We start from the raw sequence: 23,322 nt of genomic DNA on the forward strand, positions 1-23,322 counted from the left end.
CCCGTGTAATTTTAAATGATGGTGCGCGCTGCCTGTGTCAATGTCGAGGAACATGCTACAAAAATGCTGTCGGAGTTACGCATGATGAGACAACATCACGACCAATGTGATTTCGTGATCAAAGTCGAGAATGACGAGTACCACACTCACAAAAATGTAATGGCTGCGGGCTCAGAATATTTTCGAGCCATGTTAGCTCACGACACTAAAGAAAGCCAAGATGGTCAAATCACTTTTAAAGATGTGGATTCCGGCTGTGTGAAAAACTGTATCGATTTCATTTACTCCGGAGAATTTGAAATACCGGACGGGAAGATTAAAGACCTGCTTCACATCGGAATCATGCTGCAGTTGGAGGGAGTAAAACAAGTCATATCTGGAATATTGGCCGAATCGATTAACGCAGAAAATTATCATTCGACGACAAGTATCGCTGATATGTATGAGCTGCATGACGTGTCATCGAAATGCCAACGTTTTTTCATAGAGAATCTTACGGAAATCGCGAACCAGCCAGAATTCGGAAATATGGCGATATCCGAACTCGTTGATATTTTAAAAACGGATGACTTGGAATATTCGGAAGAAGAGAAACTGACCATACTGTTGAAGTGGGCCGAGAATAATCCGAAAGAAAACGATGCCTTGCTCAACGCGATCAAACGACTCGATCTGGTGAAAATACCGTCTCCGTTTTTGAGAAATCTTCTCAAAACCAACCCGGTCATCAGCAACGACTTCATGATATACAAGCTGATAAGTGATCATCTGCTTGAGGAAAAAGCCGTTATGGTCACGCCTATTCATGACAGGTATGTGTATGTGTGACTACTATGGCCGTCCGCAACGATTTGAGTACTCAAGTATGGGCTGGGTAAAGATTCTAGTGGTGACAGTGGTTTCTCGAATAACGAAAATATATGCCGTCATTCCAAGAATAATCAATGAAAAATATAGTTTCAATGATACAAATACTCACGGGAATAGCATCTCTTGTCATAAAGCTTCACAAAACGGAAATGAAAAATTATTTTGGATTACATGTAACCTTGCTCCTTATAGTGCATAAATGTATATTTGAACTTCTTGAAACAATACTACATCATAATATGCTCGAATGCGCGACTAGACTTGAAGCTTAATACTCGATTCGTAATCAAACCACCCAGTTACTTGATTTTGCCCAGCCCAGCCCTCAAAAAGTATATCCTATTCCGAGTGTAGAGTATTGAAGTGGGGATAGACTTGGAAATGCTCAAATATGTACGTTTCAACTACCACAAAGTAAATGATGCCAGTTATACTTGATCCTGACTTATTTTTAAATTACTGACATCAGTTGGTCACTGCAGTTCGGTCACAACTACGCATATCGGTTTTATCTATGTGGGTAGTAGAATTGTGCTTTGAATATTATAGGGCTGCATATTGAGGTTCAAAGGCTCCCTCGGTCGTAAGAAATTTTCCTATCAACATATTCGTTCAGAATAAAATTCAGGCCATACCATATCAGTACTCAAAAACATTAAGTCTCAATACTAGACTCAAATCATCAAAAGTGATAATTGAATTTTAGTATTTGAGTACTGAAATCATTATTCCCGAGCCTCCTCATTGATATTAAATAATGTAATCGGTCTGGCACCCTACCAACATGATTTTGATCAGCCTTAGCAGTCTAAGCGCACATAAATTAAAATCTTGTCCTTTATGATTAACAGGCAAAACATGGCATCAAAATCGGAAGTGGTAGAGAAATCATTCGATGCAAACGGAACGCTATCACATGCCATAGTCAAATACGAGCAGCAAGCAATCGCCACCGGATTTGCACCAAACCAGGGTCGAAGCACGTCCAGTCGGTGTTACGAAAGGCCGCGAGATCTTGAGAGCCGCGACAGTGGATCGAATATCGCCTTCTCAAAAGCGCTAGTGACCCTGCTCAGACATAAGAAGCCACGCAGTATCCCGGTAGATGCAGCGGGTTACGCGTTTGTGAAGCAAATCTTGAGAAGTCCTCAATTTCGAAAGTTCAACTTGACAGAGCGTGGAGTTTACGATATCGCAATGGATGACGGTAAAAACCGCTTTGAAATTGAAGGCGCGGTTGGCGTTAACTTCAGAATACGTGCAACGCAAGGTCATTCGTTCAAAATCGAACCGGAAGCTTTTGGACTGCGTTTAATCGAGGACCCTCACGAATATCCTGTGGTTGTCCATGGGACATACCTACAACACCTACGCGCCATAAAAAGAGACGGATTGAAATGCATGAAAAGAGCTTACATTCATTTCGCCATTGGCCTTATCGGCGAAACGTGCGTGACCAGTGGCATGCGGGACACCTGTGACATAGTCATCGTTATCGACATGCCAAAAGCCATGAGAGACGGCTTGAAGTTTTATTTGTCCCAGAACGAAGCCGTACTCAGTGATGGCGTGTGTGGTGTCGTTTCTCCAAAGTACTTCAAAGCTATCAAGAAGTATGACTCTAAAACGAATCGGTTCGAGGAAATTGACTTTGTGTTTCAAGCATAGCTTTGTCCGTCATACGTCACGAGTAGCACCCAACCAATATATTAAGCCAATATACCAAAAATATAATATCTGGCTCAAGGCGCGTTTTCAAAACTTTGAGAGCATATATTTGAACAGCTCCAACTCCCTACTGTCATTTTGTGGTGTCACAGTAATTGCCGAAATTTTTTTGCCTAATTGCTAATACCGATATTGCTTTCAAAGTGTGATATTGACTCTATATTATCAGTGAGCCAATAAACGTTCGGACTCCTGTCAATATTATTTGCCTGCAATGATCTTCAAATTTGCAGCTTTTTCACTTTCAAATTCTGCCAAGCGCTTCTCATATTGTAACATATTATAACTGGAGTGTCGGCAGATAAGCCGCTGTTGCTGATCTCCAGTCGAGAAGGGCCAAAATATTGCGAAGATCACTGAAATATGCATATGCTGACTTATCACATGATTATTTTCCACGCCAATTTATTTAATCTATTCTTAGTGATTCCTAGTGAATGGGTTGGCTTCTGCGTCTCATTACTGGCAAGATTTTTATTTTCGAAATTGCGGTTCTTCCTGCTTTACTCTAGATTAGAGAAACCGATATTTGTATAAAACACAATATTCTGATATTTACGGTATGTGGAACAGGCCTGTACAAAGAATTGCAATTTAACAGACCAGTGTGTCTTATGCCATGTTCTCTGAATCTCACCAAGATAATATATAGGCCTAATCAACTGTACTTGTGAGAGCGATTTAAACCGACACACTATCAACCATTATAACACTCAATTGCAGCTTCATAACTATTATGGAAGATATATCAGTCTAAACCTGAAAAGAGTTGATTTAATATCTTCCTGTCCAAATCCCTAATTAGTTTCGTATCATATGTATTCAGTTAAAGTGCTTCTGAAACTTCTTGCAATACTTGCAATACTAGTTAATCCAACTCCATGCTCATGACTGGTACATTCCCGCATATCTTCAATGAAAAGGCATATGTTGTCAGTGAATAGCACTTTCATTCTTCAACTATTTTAGTGTTTGTATATATTGTATGTTTCTATGTACCTTATAGTTTTATAATCAGTAGTCTGCATTCCATTTGATACTAATTGATTCCAAAATATACTGAATTTCTTTATTGTGTAACCAAGCACTAAAATTTACAGAGATTGTTGATGCATGGTATGAATTGAGATTGTCGATAATGAATTTCTTATATGTATGATTACTTAACTAAGTTTGCCTCTGCGGAGTGGCATTCGACTGATCAAGACTGACTGTTTCAATTTTAGAAGGTAGATCAAATGCTTTTGGATGTTATAACATTGTTCTTGTACATTTGGTTAAGTTATATCATCGAAATCAACTGTTTAAAAATAAATAACTACCTATTTCGAATTTTAGAACTGTTTTCTAGGCAGGATAACGATGCCTTTTTGGTTGTGAATTAGTCGTATAGCAAGAATATTGCAGTATGCTTACTCCACCTTAAAATACTTCACTCACGCCATACCTTATCTGGGTACAAGGAATAAAATATGCATGTTTATAGTTTTTAACCATATTTTGTCAGCATATTCCGATTTTATCAGGCTGAGCAGATTTTATATTTTCAAATCCGGTTGTAAATGACAGTTAGTCAAAAGTACTGTAATGTGAAAATTGGAAATGTTGAATATTTTTACATCCAAATTCAGTTTCAAAAGAGTTTTTGATCCAACCCATATCGAATTTGTGAACAGCCATATTGTATATACTTTTCTTTTCAGAATCACTAGTCTAGAAAACAAACCATTGCTTGTAATTTAAGCGATGGTGCATTGTGCCGGTGTCAATGTCGGAGAACATGCCGCTAAAATCCTGTCGGAACTACACAGGATGAGGCAACACCATGACCATTGTGATTTCGTGATCAAAGTCGAAAATGACGAGTATGGCACTCATAAAAATGTTCTGGCAGCTGGCTCCGAGTATTTTCGAGTCTTGTTGGCTCACGACACGAATGAGCGCCGAGATGAGCAAATCACTTTTGAAGATGCGGATGCTGAGTGTGTGAAAAAGTGCATCGATTTTATTTACTCTGGTGAATTTTAAGTCCCTGATGGGAAGATTAGAGATCTGCTTGACATTGGAATTATGCTGCAGTTGGACGGAGTAAAGCAAATCATATCTTGAAGTTTGGTCACATCGATTAACGTAGAAAACTATCATTCGACCACAAATATCGCAGACATGTAGGCTTACGAGCTAGTGGATGTGTCATTGAAACGCCAATGTTTTTTCAAAGACAATCTCATGGAAATCGCAAACCAACCCGAAATCACAAACCCTGACGTATGGCGTTATCTAAACTCATGGATATTTTGAATATGGACAGAGAAAAATCCGATAGGAAACAACGTTTTGCTGGACTCTATCAAACAAATCAGCCTGGAACGTGTGTCGTCTACGTTTTTGAGAAACCTTCTCGAAACCCATCCGGTTATCATGAACGACTCCACGGTATACAAGCTATCATCTCTTTGAGGAAAAAGTTGTCCAATTCGCGGCTAATCATGACAGGTATGTGTGACAATCGGGGATGATTACTACTGGGGCTGTGCCTAACGATTCGAGTGTCGTGATTTCTTCGAGTCACAATAATATACGCCTTCACGCCAGTAAGATTTATCAACGAAAAATGTAGTTTTAATGCATCTTTACCGCAGTCGAGCCTCGAAACATCAGTTAGCTGTATCTCAGCATCAAAAATCATTTCATATTCATAGAATATATCTGGTCACGATGCCTTAGAACTTGTAATAGACTTAAGAGGTGTTACAATATGTACCGTTCAAACTACGGCAAAGTAAATAATGCCAGTTCTCCTTCATAATGAATTGTCCTGAATTTATGGACCTTAATAGGTCACTGCAGCGTCTATGAACGTGGGTAACCTCGTGCTCCATGATTTGAATGATATGCTGTCTTGTACTGAGGTTTAAACGTTACCACAGTCGGAAGAAATATGATATAATGTAATATATTATAGAGTGTCGTGTGTAATATCGGTACTTGAAACATCGGCTCACGTAAATGAGTCGAAGCATAAAAAAAAACTCGATTCCGATTCGAGTACTACCAGCCGAATTGGTCGTGCAGTCGATTTTGCCCAGCCTGATTTTGATCAGCCTTTACAGTTTCCACGGATGTAGATTCAATTCCTGTCATCTTTTATTATCAACAGGCGAAATAAGGCATCAAAATCTGAAGCCGAAAAGAAATCACATGTTGCAACCAGTATGCTATCACATGCCGTAGTCCAAAGCAAGCAACAAGCAGCCACCGCCTGTTTTTCAGCTAACCAGGGACGAAGCACGTCCGGTCAAAGTTACAGAAGGCCGCAAGATCTCAACTGCCGCTATAAAGGATCAACTATAATATACCGGTAGCACAGCGGGTTACGTGTTCGTGGAGCAAATCTTCAGAAGCCCCTGATTTCTAAGTACAACTTGACACGATCCTAAAAACCGCTTTGAGATTAAATGCGCAATCTTTGAAAATTTTCAACTTCGTGTGACCGAGTCTCATTCATTCATAATCGAGCCAGAAGCTTTAGGACTGCGTTTGATCGAGAACCATCATGAATTTCCATTAGGTGTTCACCTGCCCTACCATAAACGCCTGCCGGCCATAAAGCGAGATGCGTTGAAATGCATGAACAAAGCAATTTACATTTATTTCAAAATTGGCTTCATGGGAGAAACCCTCAATACCGGCGGCATAAGCAATAACCATGGCGTAGTCATCGTACCGGATATGCCGAAAGCTATGAGAGATGGTTTGAAATTCTATGTGTTGCCAAACGAAGCAGTACTCAGCGATGGCGTATGTGGTGTCATTTCACGCAAATTCTTCAATGCTATCAAGAAATACCATTATAAAACTAATCGGTTTGAGGAAATTGACTTTGCCGTTTCTGCATTTTGTAACCAAGCACTGAAATTTTTACTGATATTGATATTGATGATGCATAGTGGAGTACTTCCCATATGTATGATTACTTGATAACGGGGCGTCTACCGAGTGTCCAGTCCATCCTGCTAAAGCGCTTTTCAATTTCCTAATATTTCTCTCCTGCATTTGGAGTAGGTAAATCATCATAATATACTCTTTTCGAATTTTGAAACTGTCTTCTGGGCAGGATAATAATTCCTTTTGGTTGCTGATTAGTCTAATACTAAAATTGTAGTACTCCACCTTCAAATATTTCGCTCATTGCATGCTCTCTCTGGGTGTAAAGCATTAAATATGCATGTATATAGTTTGTAATCATATTTAGTCAGCAAAGTCCGATTTTCTCAGGCTGAGCGAATTTGACATTTCTATCTAAGCCCGAAGTACATCTAAAATAAATTTCGAATCATTCCCGAATCCAAGACCAACTGCGGTTGTGACTGACATTTACGCAAAAGTAATGTGAAAATTATAAATGCCGAAAATTTCTGAATCCAAATCCAGTTAAACGAATGAATTTTTAACCCAAATTATGCTAATCTCCAATCAACTTACTAAATGTTGTGTAAAGCCTCTTGGTGGTATTGATTTTCAGTAAAAAATTCAACAGTACCGTAAACCGGGGAACAATTTTTGACAAATTCGCTTTATATCTTGTAAAGGCTAGAGCAGAGGTCTCAAACACGCGGCTCGCGGGCCGCATGCGGCCCGTCAGAACATTTGGTGCGGCCTGCGAAGGCATTTAGTAATTTCAAGTATTCGACAATATATTCAAGTGTCATATATCCTTTTTAGATTTAAGAACTTGAAGTTAACTCTAAAACTATACTACAAAAACCTGAAATATAAACAAACTTCACAATCACATCACTTCTAAAATCTACCATGCGATGGAAGATCGCTATTACGTCACATTTCAGGTTCATGATGATAAAACATGACCCGTTGATGATTCGTGACTGAAAATTGTGATTTTGTTTGGTGCGACCTTTCGTCAAATTACTCGATTTTGCATTGACTGGGTGATAAACTAAAAATGACTCGAGTTGAGTCCGGCCAAACGTTCAAATCAGAGAAGGACTTGCGTCTCGGAATAGTGACTTGGTCGTCCTACGGACGCAACTATCTATGAAACTGTCGTGGGGAATAGTAATTTATCAAAAGCCCGTAGTGTGCGTTGCGTAGGGTATATAGATATCGAATCAGGTCTGTCTGGAAACCATTGGAATTCTGTGGCCCCCGTGACGTTTCATTGGTTACATCCTGGGTGTTGTTTGTCCTCTTTATCCATGTTATTATCGGTGGCGAGTAAGGTAGTGGTACGCTCCACAGCTGTAACACCAATGGATTCTTCGGCGATTGGTCATTTCTATTCCAGGGGTTCTTAACCAAGGGTCCGTAGCCCCTTCGTGGTACGAAGCACCCCATCAGGGGGAACGAGACGCATTGCGGAAATAGGCCTATATGCTGTGAAATATTTTCTAGGTCAATTTATTCAACTGGAAAATATTCTTCGCGCTACGCGCGATTTTATGTGGATTGGCTTTCTGATTTTTATATAGGTACCATCAGAAATGGTGTTGAAAATAGACAGGGGCACGGGAAATCTTATTGAAAGCACAAGGGGTACGATCGCTAAAACAGTTACGAAACAATGGTATTACATGGAACAATAATGATTATATTTACGTTGTCATTGATCTGTTCAAATATTAATCGAAGAAAATCTAACGCTGGTTTAATTTGACTTTGGCAATAACAGCAACAATAGCAACAATAGCCCATACTTATCACGACTATATCAAAAACCCCGATTAGGCAACACCGCTTACATGCTCTGATATCAGATCAATCTTTAGTAAATTCTAAAATATACTACATAAAATTGTGGCACATCAAAGGTCCACTATAGCTGCAATATTATAACCCGACAGATTTGACGATGTCATCATGCGTCCTCGCGCATGATGTCTATAACTCATTATTTTAAAAAATTATGCCCGGCATAAAAACTATATTATTCATATATTTGAAAATGTGATTTTTTTCGTGCCAAGCGTGAATAATATAATAGTAAATTACATTTTCACGATGTTTGTGGAATGCCTGTCTGCAAGGTGCCGTCAAATAATGCCTACTACGATATGATACATTGAATACCTCTATTATTGATGTTGCGGCCCGCGGCGTCATCAAAAATTAGGAAATTGGCCCGCGAGCACATTTGAGTTTGAGACCTCTGGGCTAGAGTATATAGGGGTGGCAAGTTTTGTGTTTTTCTGGGGTTATGGAGCAAAGATTAGAATTAAGTAATCCAAAATCTTCATGATCATACATAGGCCTAAGTACTGTATTTTTGTGAATTATCTGTGTCCAAAGTTACCCCGGCATATGGGGGACTTTGGATAATGTAACTTTTTGTATGTCTTTACACTTTGATGAGAGCAGTAGGTAAAAATGAAAAGAAATAGTATACGTCTGGCCTATTGCAGGATTTTTACCTAATCCCCCCCCCAAAAAAAATATTTTTTTTTTAAATTAGGTTATTTAGGAAGGCTAATGCCACCTTATCCATCCCCTATCTCAATTCCCATCATGTCTTCCCCAATTGAGACTTGAAAATAACATATGGTGACAAGATTATCCCACTGGCGGCGTCAGCAAACATTAAGCTTGTTACCATGATTTATTGCTGTCGTTGCTGATATCAAATATTTTACCGTTCTTTAAAATATGCACTTTTCCTTTCCTATGTCGTTTGATGAATATATTTTGTGGTAATTTATGCCACATTCAGTAGGCGCATCTTCAAGAGCATTTGATAAGTTTTTAAAGTAGTTTCCGCCCGCTTACAATCTCTCGGCTGATTGCCTAATGAATAATCATTGCAGACTCAGCTGGAATTATCATTAATATATTACGTATAATTTCTAAAGATGGCACAGGCTGTGCGTGTCAATGTATCCGAACATGCGGCGAAAATACTGTCGGAATTGCACCGAATGCGGCAAGGCTGTAATCATTGTGATTTCATGATTAAAGTTGGAAATGATGTCTATCGTGCCCACAAAAATGTTTTGTGTGCGGGCTCGGAGTATTTCCGAGCCATGCTTGAGCATGACACCAAAGAGAGTCGGGACGGAGTGATCACCTTTAAAGATGTGGATTCCGAATGTGTGAAGAACTGTATTGACTTCATTTACTCTGGTGAATTTGAAATCCCGAATGGAAAGATGAAGGAACTTCTACATATAGGAATCATGTTGCAATTGGATGGAGTAAAAACAGCCACAGCGGAAATTCTATCGGAATCGATAAATGTGGAAAATTACTATTGGACGGCAAATATCGCAGATATGTACGAACTGGCAGATGTCTCGACGACATGCCAGCAATTTTTCAAAGAAAACCTCATGGAAATCGCTAATCAGCCCGAATTTGAAAATATGCCGCTGTCCAGACTTGACGATTTTCTGTTATCTGATGATTCCAAATATTCAGGAGAAGAAAAACTGACCATATATCTCCGGTGGGGTGAGAAAAACCCCAAAAGGAACAGCAATTTACTCGAATCACTTCGACATTTCAAGTTGGAAACAGTCTCGTCCACGTTTTTGATAAATCTTCTCAAAACCAACCCAGTTGTGAGCAATGACTTGATGATATACAAGTTCCTCAATATTCACCTGATCGAGAATTTGGAAAAAAAGATCAAAACTAACGAAGGAGCAACCAGTCAGGAACCCACACCAATTTCTATGAATAGGTAAGTTGGATTAAAATTTCAATCCTCTTCTGAGAATCGGCACAACCGAGTTTCATCCCTAATTGGTTATTGAGGACGATCAACTTAATATTTGATCTTGTCAGTGTTTCTGACGCATGATTGTTATCAACTAATCAATGTTTGGTCTGTTTTGCGTATACTGTACATATATATTGTCGTCATATTTCCTAGTTCACTATATAATTAAATAATAATATTATGTTTTAGCTAATAATATGAATTTGATATGTTGCGGCCCACGAATGGACTCAGATGTAGAATACAGCCCTTGAGCCGAAAAGTTTTATCATTCCTGGTCTAATCCATTCTCTTTGTTTGTTAAATAGCGGGAATACAGGAGATGATATGAAAGTTGAAGATAAGCCTTCCAGGCCAGGATCCCCATATGTGAGAAACACACAACAGCCACGTAAACCTCGGCACCAACTTATGAATCAGTCCCCACCTTTAGTTTTCGACTCACTTTTACTTTTCGACCCACCTGCCCGCTTATTTAACGACCCAAGTTTGCCAACAGCACGTTTTCCGAGTGCATCTCCTAGAGGTACGCGAAGTTCATATCACCTCCCAATTCCGTCACCAAATATTCCGAGTGGTAGAGGCAGAGGCAGAGGTAGAGGTAGAGGTACGCCAAGTGGATCATTTCCCCAGGATCTATATTGTTCACCCGGTGGATCTGGTGAAGATACCGGGGTTGTGGAGGTGAATTACTGTATCAGCGACTCCTCTGATTCTGACTACTGAAACTTTGAACACACCCGACTCCAACAATTGTGTAAATATACTCAGAAAATAGTATGTTTGTAACATTTTGTAGTTATTAATATTATCAAGTGCATCAACCTATGTTTTTGAAATGTACATTCCTAATCATAGTGATGGTAGTGGTAATTATTGCTGATAATAGTAGTGGTAGTATCCACTGCAGTATTCTATTAAAACATATTCATTCTTCGCTTCCTTAAATTTTGTGATATTTCTACAGTACTCATGTTACTATTAGGATAGGGTTGCCATAAGTCTGAATTTTCCTGGACATGTCCGGAATTTAGTGTTTAAACTGCATCCGGGAGGAAGTGCTAAAATATGCCAAAATGTCCGGAATTGTATTTTGGTCCGAGTTTTAAAAGGTTGCCAACTGCCATTTCCCCATATCTTTTTCTAGGTGGCAAACATTCTCAGCTCGCCAAAGCTGTATGCTTCAAGCTTCTATGCAACTCGTATATGTCATGACTGAAATTGTATCTGCGGAAGGAGTCTATTTTTGTTGATGTTGCTTGAAATGTAAAGTGACAATATGCACCGTAGGAGAAAGGGAGAAAGGGAGGGAGTTCGCCAGATGTTGCGTTGATCACCTTGTGGGGGCGAGACCATCGTTTTTTGGGGATGACTCTGCTGTTTCGGTCCTGGTATCAACACAAAATTGTGCCGACCTAACAGTATTAAAAACATGGGGTCACCAGGGGTCACCAACTCAAAACGGGTCGCGGGCTACTTTTCAAATTGTGGCCGTGATCCACAAGAATGCAATATAGAGACAAAATAGGCGACACCGTTTAGCAACCACGTTCTTAAAACTTCACGTCAGTACGGTGCTGTGCTATCTAACGTTGCCGACGGGCATAGTTAGCACAAAAGAAGTAATATTTTAAATACAAATACAGCCAAAATATCCCGAACAATATATTGAAACTCGAATTTCAAATTTGTTTGCCATAATTGCTAATACCGAAGTGTGATATTGACCCGATAATATCGGTGAACCAATAAACGTTGATGCTCTAGTCAAGATTATCTGTCTTTAATGATCTTCAACTTTGCCGCTTTTTTCACTCTAAAATTCTGCCGAGCATTTTTCATATTGTAACATATGATAACTAGAGTGTTGGCAGATAAGCCGCTGTCGCTGATCTCCAGGTGAGAAGTCCCAAAATAAAACTAAGATCACTATGATGTGTATATACTGACTTATCACATGAATGTTTTCTGCACATATATTTGATAATCTGAAAATATGTTCCTCACCAATTCAATTAATCAATTCCTAATGAATTGGTTACAAGTGTGCTTATACAAGAGTGATGCAATATTCTCTGAATATCACCAAATTGATATATAATCAACTGTACTTGTGAGAGTGATTTGAGCTGACACACACACTATCAATCATAACACTCAATTGTAGATACATTGCGAACATGTTATAATACATTTTTTTCTTTGCGAATGTGTTATATTTTATTTTAAGTTTCATATTACAGCCATCCTTTCTGGCTGTAGCAGACTTGATGATCGCTACAGCCTGGTTCTGAATTGAATTATATGTACAGGGTTGCCATCGTCATGGACCCAAAAAATAAGGACAGTCGAAAAATTAGATTAGCATGAAAAATCGTTTTTGTACGTACTTTGTATTTATACGACCTGTGGCATATCACATTCCATACTTTTCACCAGAAACAAACTGCTCCAGCAACTCCTTGATATCAGAAAGTGCTTCATGGATCTCACGACAGCTTAGGTCTAGGTTTAGCTTTACTCAGGGCCGAAACAGCACTTCGTCAGCACTTATTTGCAATGTTGAAATCGGGGAATATTGCTTTGACCAATTGCGATGTGCAGTCGTTGGTGAAGAATGATTGCTGGTGTTTGACAGTATGGAGTGCCCAGGTACCCTCTGCAGCAGCTGCCTTGTAGTCTGTGGTCATTGGTGCTAATCGACTTGTGGAAAAATTATTCATCGAATGGCTCAAATTAATCATCATGACACACGTCTTGTGTTTTGGGGATCAATGTGAGTTGAAACAGCGGTCTTTCCTATGGCCTCCAGGTTAATGTCACACTTGCAGATATTGCTATGTGCGAAACACTCGCCCTTCAAGCTTCGTTAGATAGGCCTACTTTTGAATTATCTCCCATAATCGTCACAAAAAACGTTTTTAGGCCTATTCATTCAAACTAATCAGATTTAGCCTTATTTGTAGCTGAAACTATATGCCCAAGTGCAATATAATCCAGAAAAAATTATCAATGATTTATAGCTTTACTACTTTGTAACCAATGTGTCGACTGCACTGCGCCTTTTTTCACTACGCAATAAATATTGCCTTCCCCACACCTTGATCTTATTCTACGGTAGACCAAACAGCAGGAACCGGGTAGTGCTTCTTTACTGCTAAAATGATGTCAGCTGCAGTGGCTTGGTACAGACGAAACTGCTTTACCACCACTCACTGCCCTAGCTATCTCACCACTTAGAAGTCAAATCTTGTGGTGTGTACATCACTAGAGTTCCTTTCATTTATGATGTCATAAAATATCGATGAAAAATCATAATTTTAGAATATTATGCAACACAGATAACAGAGGAAAACGATCGAAGTTCTGTAGCGGTTGAAAATAAGACAAAATAAGGACATTTCTTAGAAATAAGGACTGTTGAGTCGGCATAGCAACCCTGTATATATACTTAGCTTTGTATTCATCTATCTATGTATTTTCATTGTTCATAGAACCGAATCATATCTCTCTCTCTCTCTGTAGCTTTATAGCTATTATGGAAAACAGATCAATCCAAACCTGAAAAGAGTTGATTTAAAATCCTAATAATATATGTTTCTATGTACCTTACAGTTTAATTATCAGTAATCCGCATTCCTTTTGATAACTAATTGATTCCAAAATAAATTGCATTTCTATATTGTGTAACCAAACACTAAAATTTCTACTGAGATTGTTGATGCATGATCTGAATTGAAATGGTCGATAATGAATTTCTTCCAATATGTATGGATGTATGATCAGATTGCAGATCAAGTGCTTTTGTATTTCATAATATTTTTCCCGTGTATTTGGAGAAGGTACATCATCGCAACCAACTATTTGCCAAAAAATTGCTGCCTATCTCGAATTTTAAAACTGTTTTCTAAACAGGATGTGAGGATAATAATGCCTTTTTGATTGTGATTTAGTCTGATAGCAAAAATGTTGTAGTATGCCTACTCCACCTTAGAATAGGCCTACTTTGTTCAAGCCATACCCAATCCGGGCACACGGCAATAAATATGCATGATTCTAGTTTTAACCATCCGATTTTCTCAGGCTGAGCAGATTTTATATTTTCAAATCATTTTGAGACTGGCATCTAATCAAAAGTACTGTAATGTGAAAATTAGAAATGTTGAAAATTTCTGAATCCAAATTCAGTTTCAAAATAATTTTTGATCCAAATCCCTATCGAATTTGTGAACAGCCATATTGTATATACTTTTGTTTACAGAATCACTAGTCTAGAAAAAAAAACTATTCCTTGTAATTTAAGCGATGGTGCATTGGGCCGGTGTCAATGCCTGAGAACATGCCGGTAAAATCCTGTCGGAACTACACAGGATGAGGCAACACCATGACCATTGTGATTTCGTGATCAAAGTCGAAAACGACGAGTATCGCACTCGCAAAAATGTGCTGGCAGCTGGCTCCGAGTATTTTCGAGCCTTGTTGGCTCACGTCACGAAAAAGCGCCGAGATGGGCAAATCAATTTTGAAGATGCGGATTCTGAGTGTGAAAAAGTGCATAGATTTCATTTACTCTGGTGAATTTGAAGTCCCTGATGAAAAGATTAGAGATCTGCTTCACATTGGAATTATGTTTGACGGAGTAAAACGAGTCATATCTTGAAGTTTAGTCACATTGATTAACGTAGAAAACTATCATTCGACCACAAATATCGCATATATATGACATGCTGGCCTACGAGCTAGTGGATGTGTCATTGAAAAGCCAATGTTTTTTCAAAGACAATCTCATGGAAATCGTAAACCAACCCGAAATCACAAACCCGGACGTATGGCGTTATCTAAACTCATGAATATTTTGAATATGGACAGAGAAAAATCCGATAGGAAACAACGTTTTGCTCGACTCTAACAAACAATTCAGCCTGGACCGACGGACCGTGTGTCGTCAACATTTTTGAGAAACCTTCTCGAAACCCATCGGGTTATCGTGAACGACTCCACGGTATACAAGTTAATAAGCGATCATCTCTTTGAGGAAAAAGTCGTCAAATTCGCGGCTAATCATGACAGGTATGTGTGACAATCGCGGATGATTACTACTGGGGCTGTGCATAACGATTCGAGTGTTGTGATTTCTTCGAGTCACAATAATATACGCCTTCACGCCAGTAATATTTATCAACGAAAAATGTAGTTTTAATACATCTTTACCGCAGTCGAGCCTCGAAACATCAGTTAGCTGTATCTCAGCATCAAAAATCATTTCATATTCATAGGATATATCTGGTCACGATGCCTTAGAACTTGTAATAGACTTAAGAGGTGTTACAATATGTACAGTTCAAACAACGGCAAAGTAAATAATGCCAGTTCTCCTTCATAATGAATTGTCCTGAATTTATGGACCTTAATAGGTCACTGCAGCATCTATGAACGTGGGTAACCTCGTGCTACATGATTTGAATGATATGCTGTCTTGTACTGAGGTTTAAACGTTACCACAGTCGGAAGAAATATGATATAATGTAATATATTATAGAGTGTCGTGTGTAATATCGGTACTCGAAACATCGGCTCACGTAAATGAGTCGAAGCATAAAAAAAAAGCTCGATTCCGATTCGAGTACTACCAGCCGAATTGGTCGTGCAGTCGATTTTGCCCAGCCTGATTTTGATCAGCCTTTACAGTTTCCACGGATGTAGATTTAATTCCTGTCATCTTTTATTATTAACAGGCGAAACAAGGCATCAAAATGTGAAGCCGAAAAGAAATCACATGTTGCAACCAGTATGCTATCACATGCCGTAGTCCAAAGCAAGCAACAAGCAGCCACCGCTTGTTTTTCGGTTAACCAGGGACGAAGCACGTCCGGTCAAAGTTACAGAAGGCCGCAAGATGTCAACTGCCGCTATAAAGGATCGACTATTGCTTTCTTGAGAGCGCTAATGAACCTACCCCGGCATAAAAAAACGATTAATATCCCGGTAGACGCAGCGGGTTACGCGTTTGTAGAGCAAATCTTAAGAAGCCCTCCATTTCTAAAGTACAACTTGACAAAGAGAGTCATTTACGATTTCGCGATGCACGACCCTAAAAACCGCTTCGAGATTAAAGGCGCAATCAGGGAAAATTTTCAACTTCATGTGACCGAGTCTCATTCATTCATTCATAATCGAGCCAGCAGCTTTAGGACTGCGTTTGATCAAGAACCCGCACGAATTTCCATTGGTTGTCCACCTGCCCTACGATAAACACCTTCAGACCATAAAGCGAGATGGGTTGAAATGCATGTAGGCCTACAATGCAACTTACATTTATTTCAAAATTGGCTTCATGGGAGAAACCCTCAATACTGGCGGCATAAGCAATAACCATGGCGTAGTCATTGTACCGGATATGCCGAAAGCTATGAGAGATGGTTTGAAATTCTACGTGTTGCCAAACGAAGCAGTACTCAGCGGCGGCGTATGTGGTGTCATTTCTCGCAAATACTTTAAATCTATCAAAAGATACCATTATAAAACGAATCGGTTTGAGGAAATTGACTTTGCCGTTTCAGCATTTTGTAACCAAGCACTGAAATTTTTACTGATATTGATATTGATGATGCATAATGGAGTACTTCCCATATGTATGATTACTTGATAACGGGGCGTCTACCGAGTGTCCAGTCCATCCTGCTCCATTCCTGCTAAAGCGCTTTTCAATTTCCTAATATTTCTTTCCTGCATTTGGAGTAGGTAAATCATCATAATATACTCTTTTCGAATTTTGAAACTGTCTTCTGGGCAGCATAATAATTCCTTTTAGTTGTTGATTAGTCTAATACCAAAATTGTAGTACTCCACCTTCAAATATTTCGCTCATTGCATGCCCTCTCTGGGTGTGAAGCATTAAATATGCATGTTTATAGTTTGTAATCATATTTTGTCAGCAAAGTCCGATTTTCTCAGGCTGAGCGAATTTGACATTTCTATCTAAGCCCGAAGTACATCCAAAATAAATTTCAGATCATTCCCGAATCCAAGACCAACTGCGGTTGTGACTGACATTTACGCAAAAGTAATGTGAAAATTATAAATGCCGAAAATTTCTGAATCCAAATCCAGTTAATCAATCTTAAACCCAAATTATGCTAATCTCCAATCAACGTACCAAATGTTGTGTAAAGCCTCTTGGCGGTACAGTTTTTCAGTAAAAAATTCAACAGTACCGTAAACCTGGGAACAATTTTTGGCAATTTCGCTTTATATCTTGGAAAGGCTGGAGTATAGGGGTGGCAAGTTTTGTGTTTTTCTGGCGTTATGGAGCAAAGATTAGAATTTAGTAATCCAAAATCTTCATGATCATACATAGGCCTAAGTACTGTATTTTTGTGAATTATCGGTGTCCAAAGTTACCCCGGCATATGGGGTAACTTTGGATAATGTAGCTTTTTGTATGTCTGTACACTTTGATAAGAGCAGTAGCTAAAACTGAAAAGAAATAGTATACGTCTGGTCTATTGCAGGATTTTTACCTAATCCCCCCCCCCAAAAAAAAAAATTAATAAAATAAAAAAAAAATAGGTTATTTAGGAAGGCTAATGCCACCTTATCCATCCCCTATCTCAATTCCCATCATGTCTTCCCCAATTGGGACTTGAAAATAACATATGGGGACAAGGTCATCCCACTGGCGTCGTCAGCAAACATAAAGCTTGTTACCATGATTTATTGCTGTCGTTGCTGATATCAAATATTTCACTGTTCTTTAAAATATCCACTTTCCCTTTCCTATGTCGTTTGATGAATATATTTTGTGGTAATTTATGCCACATTCAGCAGGCGCATCTTCAAGAGCATTTGATAAGTTTTTAAAGTAGCTTCCGCCCACTTACAATCTCTCGGCTGATTGCCTAATGAATAATCATTGCAGACTCAGCTGGAATTATCATTAATATATTACGTATAATTTCTAAAGATGGCTGAGGCAGTGCGTGTCAATGTATCCGAACATGCGACGAAAATACTGTCGGAATTGCACCGAATGCGGCAAGGCTGTAATCATTGTGATTTCATGATTAAAGTTGGAAATGATGTCTATCGCGCCCACAAAAATGTGTTGTGTGCAGGCTCGGAGTATTTCCGAGCCATGCTTGAGCACGACACTATGGAGAGTCGGGACGGGGAGATCACGTTTAAAAATGTGGATTCCGAATGTGTGAAGAACTGTATTGACTTCATTTACTCTGGTGAATTTGAAATCCCGAATGGTAAGATGAAGGACCTTCTACATATAGGAATTATGTTGCAATTGGACGGAGTAAAAACAGCCGCAGCGGAAATTCTGGCGGAATCAATAAATGTGGAAAATTACTATTGGACAGCAAATATCGCAGATTTGTACGAACTGGCAGATGTCTCGACGACATGCCAGCGATTTTTCAAAGAAAACCTCATGGAAATCGCTAATCAGCCCGAATTTGAAAATATGCCACTCTCCATACTTGACGATTCTCTGCTATCTGAAGATTCCAAATATTCAGGAGAAGAAAAACTGACCATATTTCTCCGGTGGGGTGAGAAAAACCCCAAAGCGACCAGCAATTTACTCGAATCACTTCGACGTTTCAAGGTGGAAACAGTCTCGTCCACGTTTTTGATAAATCTTCTCAAAACCAACCCAGTTGTGAGCAATGACTTGATGATATACAAGTTCCTCAATATTCACCTGATCGAGAATTTGGAAAAAAAGAACAAAACTAACGAAGGAGCGACCAGTCAGGAATCCACACCAATTTCTATGAATAGGTAAGTTTGCAAAATTTTCCGGATGGTCACCAACTCACTATGTAAGCAAAGTTATGGAAAAAATTATGTTTCTTGCAAGGCCCAAGAAGGCATAAAATAATATTTGAGTGAATGATAAAGAAGGCAATTTATGTTTTCTCATGCCATGAGAACGATTTATTCCGACAGTGCGATTTGTATGAAAAGTTGTGTCTGACATTTACTGCTAAGAATCACCTTCGAATACTGAAGTAAGTCTCTTACGAGCTAAAATTAATGTTCGAAATAATTCAAACAGTGAATGTCTCCTCTGAATCGATCCCTGTTGACTATTTTCTATATGGATACTAGCAGCCAGGTGGAGTAATTGAAACTGCAACTGACATACTTTTCTTGGTCATCATGTAAAAGGCACAATATTGAATTGTTCAATGTTCATGCTGCGCTTTACATTGTATATATGAATAGTGCTAGAAAGATCGTCCAACACACTCATCACAATCAATGAATCGAATCAGTCCTACGGTCAATTATGCCCTGCCCTCCAATAATTGCACATGAATTATCAGCCTAATCCTGAGTAGGGCTGGGCACAATGATACGAGTACTCGAATCTGAATCGAGCATTAATGTTAATGATTCGAGTCGAGTAGTAATATACGATTTTTTCGAGTACTAAAATTATACGCTCCTCGTAACTCAATGATAATTTATCAACGAGAATTATCGTTTTGATACTAATTTTGACTGTTGAGGCCTTGAAACCTTGATTGACCGTATCGTAGCATATGAAACATATAGAACAAAGCCACGAACGTTACTGGAAATAGCACATTTCCGAAGTCATGATCATCCCACAGCATTGTCACCAAATGCAATGAAATCGGTAGGGTCGAAAACATACCAAAGTATCTTTAATGTGATGGATAACAGGCATTATATTCTTTGTGGTCGCATACAAGGTACATATTTGAACTTTGACGTATTATATTCTGCTATGACGTCATAATGAGTGATACTCGATTACTCGACTCGACTCGAAGCATATTACGTGATTCAGAATCGAATCACTTAGGTACTCGATTTTGCCCAGCCCTAATCCTGAGGTGGGCAGACTATGGTCTGCGGGCCGCATGCAGCCCGCAACACCGTTTTGTGTGGCTTAGGAAAGCCTCAAGAAATATTTTAAAAATATTGAAAAAATGCACAAACATTGAAATTTGCAACTCCAGGAAGTTTGATACTTTTAGCGCTGCACTTTGAAAAAGCTGATTCTCGATATGTGTAGTAGTGTATTTAATGGTAACATGGTTATGATGCTGTCAGCATTGTGTGCCGAGTGACAACGCAATCTCACTTTTATGGTATTTTCACCTTACCACCGAGTCAAGTCCAAGTCGTGGAGCAGATGATCGAGTTTAAGTCACAGCGTTGAGACTTGAGACTTGAGTCCCCCCCCCCCCTCCGTCCCCATTGTTAATTTTCCAGTTCAGGTCATGTTCAACCCCCATTTTTACAACTCTGATTGTGTGATATCGAATGCATGGCATTCGTACTATACTAATTTTCTCACTCAGTTTCTAGCCCTATTATTCAAGTACTAGTACTGATAGACGATAAATGGCCGTCTGAGTCTCGAGTCATGTGTGGTCGAGGTATGTGAAATGACCCAAGTACAAGTCGAGTCAATAGACAAACTGACTCAAGTTGAGTCAAGTTATTTTCCATATTTTGATCCAAGTCGAGTCATTGCAAACTTGCTTGGAGGTAATGCAAAAGTACAGTCAGCAAAACACGTCGTTTCCCACATATTAAAATTTCAATCCTGTTCTAAGAATCGGCACAACCGAGTTTCATCCCTAATTGGTTATTGAGGACGATCAACTTAATATTTGATCTTGTCAGTGTTTCTGACGCATGATCGTTATCAACTAATCAATGTTTGGTTTGTTTTACATATATATACTGTACATTAGGGTTGTCCAAAATTTGAAAAATCTTACAAATCATCCGTTGTAATGTCTTTTTCTATAGATTATTGATAAAAAACGACAATGGGCCTAAAAGAAGCTCACACGAAGGCCGTTAAGATTTCGTGCAAAGCGTTTGAAAGTAGCTGCCGAAGAATGGGCGTGCCACCGACCATAGAACGGCGAGAAGACTAGTAACCACGAAACCACGGCTCTTGATTGGCTTATCGTCTATGCTTCAGTGACCACGACAGCAGCAGCTTGCTGATTAGGTGATCAAGGAGTCTGCTACCGGCGGCGATTCTGGAAGCGCATTGTATGTAGGTTGGCAGAAAATGATTTATGATTGATTGAGGGTATCTTGAGGTACGAAATACATGATGAACAAACAACAGCTGCTTCACAAAAACGTCTAAAGCTTGATTGCTTTATTGTGAAGGAAACCGTCGTAGCCTATATGCCTTGTTTTCAACAAGGGAAAGCATAGACGCTTATGCAAGTGGCGATGGATTCCCAGTCTCATAAAGGATATATCATTATTGAATACAAATATAAAGCTTAACAATGACACTATAATTTGTGTGATCTTATCGGGCTCAAGCTGTAGTACATATTTGAAGTTTTGAATGCTCTAGAGATCGGCTGAATCATACGGTTCTGCTTGGCACTTATCAGATGTTTACAGCAAATTAAATTCACTTGTAGTTGTTTTCAAAGTCCCCAATGATACCGCAGAAACGAGGTGTAAATTAGGCAGAGACTATGCTGGATATGATATCCAAACTATGCTGGATACTATGCACTTTGCAGCATAGTCTGTGCTTACCTTCACATCTATTTTCTGCGCGGTCATTGAGGACTTTGACATATCATTATCCAGCATAGTATGTGCTTACTTTTACACCTCTTTTCTGTGTCATCACTAAGGACTTTTACAACACTTGCAAGTGAATGCAATTTGATATAAGCATCTGATAAGTGCCAAGCATAACCCACTGATTCAGCCGATCCTTAGAGCTTTCAAAACTTCAACTATATGTACTACAACCTGAGCTCCATAAGATCACACAAATTATAGTGTCATTGTTAAGCTTTATATTTGTATTCAATAATGATATATCTTTCCTGAAACTAGGAATCCGTCGCCACTTGCATACTCGTCTATGCTTTCCCTCGTTGAAAACAAGGCATATAGGCTACGGCGGTTTCCTTCACAATGAAGCGATCACGCTTTAGGCGTTTATGTGGAGCAGCTGTTGTTTGCTCATCATGTATTTCGTACCTCAACATACCTCAATCAATCCTAAATCATTATCTGTCAACCTACATACAATGCGCTTTCAGAATCGCCGCCGGTAGCAGACTCCTTGATCACCTAATCAGGAAGCTGCTGCTGTCGTGGTCATTGAGGCATAGCCGATTAGCCAATCAAGAGCCGTGGTTTCGTGGTTACTAGTCTTCTCGCCGTTCTATGGTCGGTGGCACGCCCAATCTTCGGCAGCTACTTTCAAACGCTTTGCGCGAAATCTTAACGGCCTTCCTGTGAGCTTCTTTTAGGCCCATTGTCGTTTTCTATCAATAATCTATAGAATAAGACATTACAACGGAGGATTTGTAAGATTTTCCAAATTTTGGACAACCCTACTGTACATGTGTATGATCGTCATATTTCCTAGTTCACTATGTAATTAAAAATTATATTATGTTTTGACTAATAATATGAATTTGATATGTTGCAGCCCACGAATGGATTCAGATGTTTAATTCGGCCCTTGAGCGGAATACTTTTATCAATCCTGGTCTAATCCATTCTCTTTGTTTGTTAAATAGCGGGAATACAGGAGATGATATGAAAGTTGAAGATGAGCCTTCCAGGCCAAAGAACCCAGGAACCCCATATGTGAGGAACACACAACAGCCACGTAAACCTCGGCACCAACCTATGCATCAGTCCCCACCTTTAGTTTTCGACCCTGCTTTACTTTCCGACCCACCTCCCCGCTTACTTAACGACCCAAGTTCGCCAACAGCACGTTTTCCGAGTGCATCTCCTAGAGGTACGCCAAGTTCATATCACCTCCCAATTCCATCACCAAATATTCCGAGTGGTAGAGGTAGAGGCAGAGGTAGAGGCAGAGGCAGAGGTAGAGGTAGACGTCAGACATATGATGATTACTTCATGAATGTAATCGATTGCGATTACGCTTACTTGTGAATCCCGCGATTTCGATAACGATTACAGCAAAA

The 23,322-nt window shown here is 39.3% G+C and overlaps 4 protein-coding genes across 4 annotated transcripts; all 4 read left to right on the plus strand.

The window, feature by feature from the left end:
* Positions 1 to 15: 15 nt before the first annotated feature.
* Positions 16 to 3,145, plus strand: LOC145435946 (uncharacterized). Its single transcript, XM_080313222.1, has 2 exons — positions 16 to 812; positions 1,722 to 3,145. Exons 1-2 carry the CDS (start codon positions 16 to 18, stop codon positions 2,536 to 2,538), a joined length of 1,614 nt encoding a protein of 537 aa, XP_080169348.1. The 3' UTR covers positions 2,539 to 3,145.
* A 2,888-nt stretch (positions 3,146 to 6,033) lies between these two features.
* Positions 6,034 to 12,376, plus strand: LOC145435965 (kelch-like protein 20). Its single transcript, XM_080313246.1, has 3 exons — positions 6,034 to 7,202; positions 8,786 to 10,294; positions 10,642 to 12,376. The coding sequence occupies exons 2-3, from the start codon at positions 9,465 to 9,467 to the stop codon at positions 11,057 to 11,059; spliced, it is 1,248 nt and encodes a 415-aa protein (XP_080169372.1). The 5' UTR covers positions 6,034 to 7,202; positions 8,786 to 9,464; the 3' UTR covers positions 11,060 to 12,376.
* Positions 12,377 to 15,249: 2,873 nt separating this feature from the next.
* LOC145435995 (uncharacterized) lies at positions 15,250 to 17,241 on the plus strand. Its single transcript, XM_080313293.1, has 2 exons — positions 15,250 to 15,403; positions 16,069 to 17,241. Exon 2 carries the CDS (start codon positions 16,124 to 16,126, stop codon positions 16,583 to 16,585), a length of 462 nt encoding a protein of 153 aa, XP_080169419.1. The 5' UTR covers positions 15,250 to 15,403; positions 16,069 to 16,123; the 3' UTR covers positions 16,586 to 17,241.
* Positions 17,242 to 18,266: 1,025 nt separating this feature from the next.
* Positions 18,267 to 23,290, plus strand: LOC145436514 (kelch-like protein 20). The gene is made up of 2 exons (XM_080313878.1): positions 18,267 to 19,126; positions 22,906 to 23,290. The coding sequence occupies exons 1-2, from the start codon at positions 18,297 to 18,299 to the stop codon at positions 23,288 to 23,290; spliced, it is 1,215 nt and encodes a 404-aa protein (XP_080170004.1). The 5' UTR covers positions 18,267 to 18,296.
* Positions 23,291 to 23,322: the final 32 nt, after the last annotated feature.

The sequence above is a fragment of the Botryllus schlosseri genome, chromosome 3 (assembly GCF_051294905.1).
Source record: "Botryllus schlosseri isolate E-star chromosome 3, Bs_hap1, whole genome shotgun sequence".
In the NCBI taxonomy this organism is placed as follows: domain Eukaryota; kingdom Metazoa; phylum Chordata; class Ascidiacea; order Stolidobranchia; family Styelidae; genus Botryllus; species Botryllus schlosseri.